At 53.4% G+C, this 3,408-nt stretch overlaps 1 protein-coding gene across 2 annotated transcripts; it reads left to right on the forward strand.

Moving 5' to 3' along the window:
• The first annotated feature begins 427 nt into the window (after positions 1 to 427).
• On the forward strand, positions 428 to 3,208 carry OLFML3 (olfactomedin like 3). 2 transcript variants are annotated; one of them, XM_065884510.1, is made up of 3 exons: positions 428 to 618; positions 1,323 to 1,608; positions 1,921 to 3,208. In XM_065884510.1, the coding sequence occupies exons 1-3, from the start codon at positions 505 to 507 to the stop codon at positions 2,739 to 2,741; spliced, it is 1,221 nt and encodes a 406-aa protein (XP_065740582.1). In that variant the 5' UTR covers positions 428 to 504; the 3' UTR covers positions 2,742 to 3,208. The 2 variants fall into 2 exon arrangements, with proteins under 2 accessions (XP_065740582.1, XP_065740591.1); XM_065884519.1 differs by lacking the exon at positions 428 to 618 and adding an exon at positions 1,081 to 1,126 and having other exon boundaries at positions 1,921 to 2,741.
• Positions 3,209 to 3,408: the final 200 nt, after the last annotated feature.

A 3,408-nucleotide genomic window follows, 5' to 3' on the forward strand; every position in this document is an offset into this window, starting at 1 on the left:
TCCCCTGCTTCCAGCTTCCACTAAAGGCAGAAAACAATCCATGCTGTTATTGCTGGGAAAGGAAAGGATTAACGAAGGATGGTTCTTAAGTCAGCATTGGAAGCATTCTAAAGCAGGAATAGAGTTTGCTAAGTTTCCTCCGGGGCCTCTGCCTCCCCCTACTAGCTCCTTTTCCTGGGTGACTGCCCAGAAGGCCTTTGCCCTAGGGTTTCCAATCTTCTCCTCTCCTGGGGAGCCCACGGCCTAGGCGGGAGGCGGTTAAGCCTTCTGGCTGCTCTGCAATAGGGCCATCTGTGTTTGATCAATCCAAGCGGAAAGGAGGGGGTGGGGCCCGTAGAGGGACTGTGAAAGCATTCCAGAGTAGTGAGAGAGCCCCGAGATCCTGCAAGAGAGAAGGCACCGCCCCCAGCCCGGCCTCCAAAGCTAACCCGCCGGCTTGAGTGGAAGAGGCCGTGTGCACACGACTACACACTTGGTCTACCCTGGCCCTACTCTCCCGCAGCCATGGGGCCCCGCACCCCGCTCCTTATCTTGTTCCTTTTGTCTTGGTCGGGACCCCTTCGAGGACAGCAGCACCACCTTGTGGAGTACATGGAACGCCGACTAGCTGCCTTAGAGGTAGGTGTCTCCTTTCTCTTCTGGCCCAGCCTGGAAGGATTCCACATCTCCTGTTGATTCAACCAGTTTGTCAGGGATGTGGGGATGACAAATTAGGGCTCTTGTAAGAACCTACAGAAAACTCCATCTTTTAATAAGAGGGTCCTCAAAATTGCAAGTCCCCCTCTTTCCCCACATACAGAAAGCAATTCCAAAGCACATAGACCTTTGTGTTTCACCCCTGGGACTAGATGGGATAAGGGAAGAGTGGAAATTGAGAGCTAGAATTATGGGAATGCATCTCAGGATGAGCTGATGATTCTTTTAAAAGCTGGAAGTTCTCAGAGAATCTGCAACTTTCTGCCTTTTTAACAGCTTGGAGTCTGTAGCATCCTAATTCCCAAGAGGAGGATCATATAATGGAGCAGAGGTCCCTTCTCACCCTCATGCACTTAGACTGCCCTAGAGGCTCAGAGAAGTCAGTGGCACTGCTCACAGCACGGCCGGAGGATGCAAGGTCGGGATTGGGGCCTAGATGGATCTTAGCTGAGCTCTTTGCACATTTTAGCATCTTGAACATTTGGTTTTCTCTCTGTGGAGGTGGAAGGGGATGCTGATGTCTGGCTGAGTTTTGCTTTTTCCCATTCCTGACTCCCTGGTTGGGCCTCTCCCTGCCTGAGAGTTGTAACCCTTAGGCCCTCCTTCCTGCTGCCCCATCCCTTTAGGAACGGCTGGCCCAGTGCCAGGACCAGAGTAGTCGGCATGCTGCTGAGCTGCGGGATTTCAAGAACAAGATGCTGCCGTTGTTGGAGGTGGCCGAGAAGGAGCGGGAGGCACTCAGAACTGAGGCTGACACCATCTCGGGGAGAGTGGACCGTCTGGAGCGGGAGGTGGACTATCTGGAGACCCAGAACCCAGCCCTACCCTGTGTAGAGGTTGACGAGAAGGTGACTGGAGGCCCTGGGGCCAAAGGCAAGGGCAGAAGAAACGAGAAGTACGATATGGTGACAGGTAAGCAATCTGAAACAGACCCCTGTATTCTTCCTTGGTTCTTCCCCTTTTTTCTCCTTATCCCAGTCCATTTGGCTCTGTCTTCTAGAATCTGTTTTAGGGAAATCTCTGTACTATCAGGTTCATTAAGGAGAGTTTCTGGGGACCCAGGCCTCTGTGGTGCTCTTTGCCCCAATCCTCCATGAGAGTGGAGGCGTCCACTGGGCAAAGGCCCAACTGTTCTCCAAATAGCCCACCCTGGGGGGTTCCTGCAGTGAGCATCTAACTCTTGCCTGTTTTCCCTTGTCCTGTGCTTTTCTCCTTTCCCACCAGACTGTGGCTACACAATCTCTCAGGTGAGATCAATGAAGATCCTGAAGCGGTTTGGTGGCCCAGCTGGTCTGTGGACCAAGGATCCACTGGGGCCAGCAGAGAAGATCTACGTGCTGGATGGGACCCAGAATGACACAGCCTTTGTCTTCCCAAGGCTGCGTGACTTCACCCTTGCCATGGCTGCCCGGAAAGCTTCCCGAGTCCGGGTGCCCTTCCCCTGGGTAGGCACGGGCCAGCTGGTATATGGTGGCTTTCTTTACTATGCCCGGAGGCCCCCTGGAGGACCTGGAGGGGGCGGTGAGTTGGAGAACACTTTACAGCTCATCAAATTCCACCTGGCAAACCGAACAGTGGTGGACAGTTCAGTATTCCCAGCAGAGGGTTTGATCCCCCCGTACGGGCTGACGGCAGACACGTACATAGACCTGGCAGCTGATGAGGAGGGCCTTTGGGCTGTCTATGCCACCCGGGAGGACGATAGGCACTTGTGTCTGGCCAAGTTAGACCCGCAGACACTGGACACAGAGCAGCAGTGGGACACACCATGTCCCAGAGAGAATGCTGAGGCTGCCTTTGTCATCTGTGGGACCCTATACGTTGTTTATAATACCCGCCCTGCCAGTCGGGCCCGCATCCAGTGCTCCTTTGATGCCAGTGGCACCCTGACCCCTGAAAGGGCAGCACTCCCTTATTTCCCCCGCCGATATGGTGCCCACGCCAGCCTCCGCTATAACCCCCGAGAGCGCCAGCTTTACGCCTGGGATGATGGCTACCAGATTGTCTATAAGCTGGAGATGAGGAAGAAAGAGGAAGAAGTTTGAGGGAGCTAGTCTTGTGTTTTGAATCTCTTTCACCTCCATACATTTATATCCCGACTAAATTTCCTGCTCATCATTCCGGGCAAGTTGTGATTCACATCTCATATTTTCAACCAATGGAAGCCAAATTCTCATTGCCCCTTCATTTCACATGGGACTCCAGATCTTGAGGAATCCTTTTAGAGCTAAAAGAGAGAAAGCCCTAAATGTTCACTCCTCTCTTGCCCCATGTCAGCAGATTTCAGGCCGGTGAAAGATGAGCCAGTTCCAGAGCTCTGACCCTTATACATATGGAGGCGACCCCAGTGAACAGGCAACAGAATATTTCTTGCCTCAGTGCGAGTCAGGGGAGAGAGAGGGCTAGGAGGAGATGTTAGACTCTGCCCTCTCTCCCTTCTCCCTTCAGTGCCCTAGAGGATGGAGCTCGTTCTGTACTGCAGCGTTTTGCATTAAAAGGAAAATCCACTGCTCCTTGCCTGTGTTTGTTTGGGGTAGCCCTCAGATCAGATTTCTCCCCGTGATCATCCATCTTCTCCTCTGCCACATCCCCGCTCCTTAAACCGCATTAGGGACTTGGCTGGGCTCCCTTGCCTAGCGAGAGGGGCTTCTCCAGTTTCAGACTTCACTGGGAGGTGCCTGGGGAGGCGGCAAAATCCCAGGACTTCCAGAG

The sequence above is a fragment of the Phocoena phocoena genome, chromosome 1, assembly GCF_963924675.1.
Source record: "Phocoena phocoena chromosome 1, mPhoPho1.1, whole genome shotgun sequence".
NCBI classification, from domain to species: Eukaryota; Metazoa; Chordata; class Mammalia; order Artiodactyla; family Phocoenidae; genus Phocoena; species Phocoena phocoena.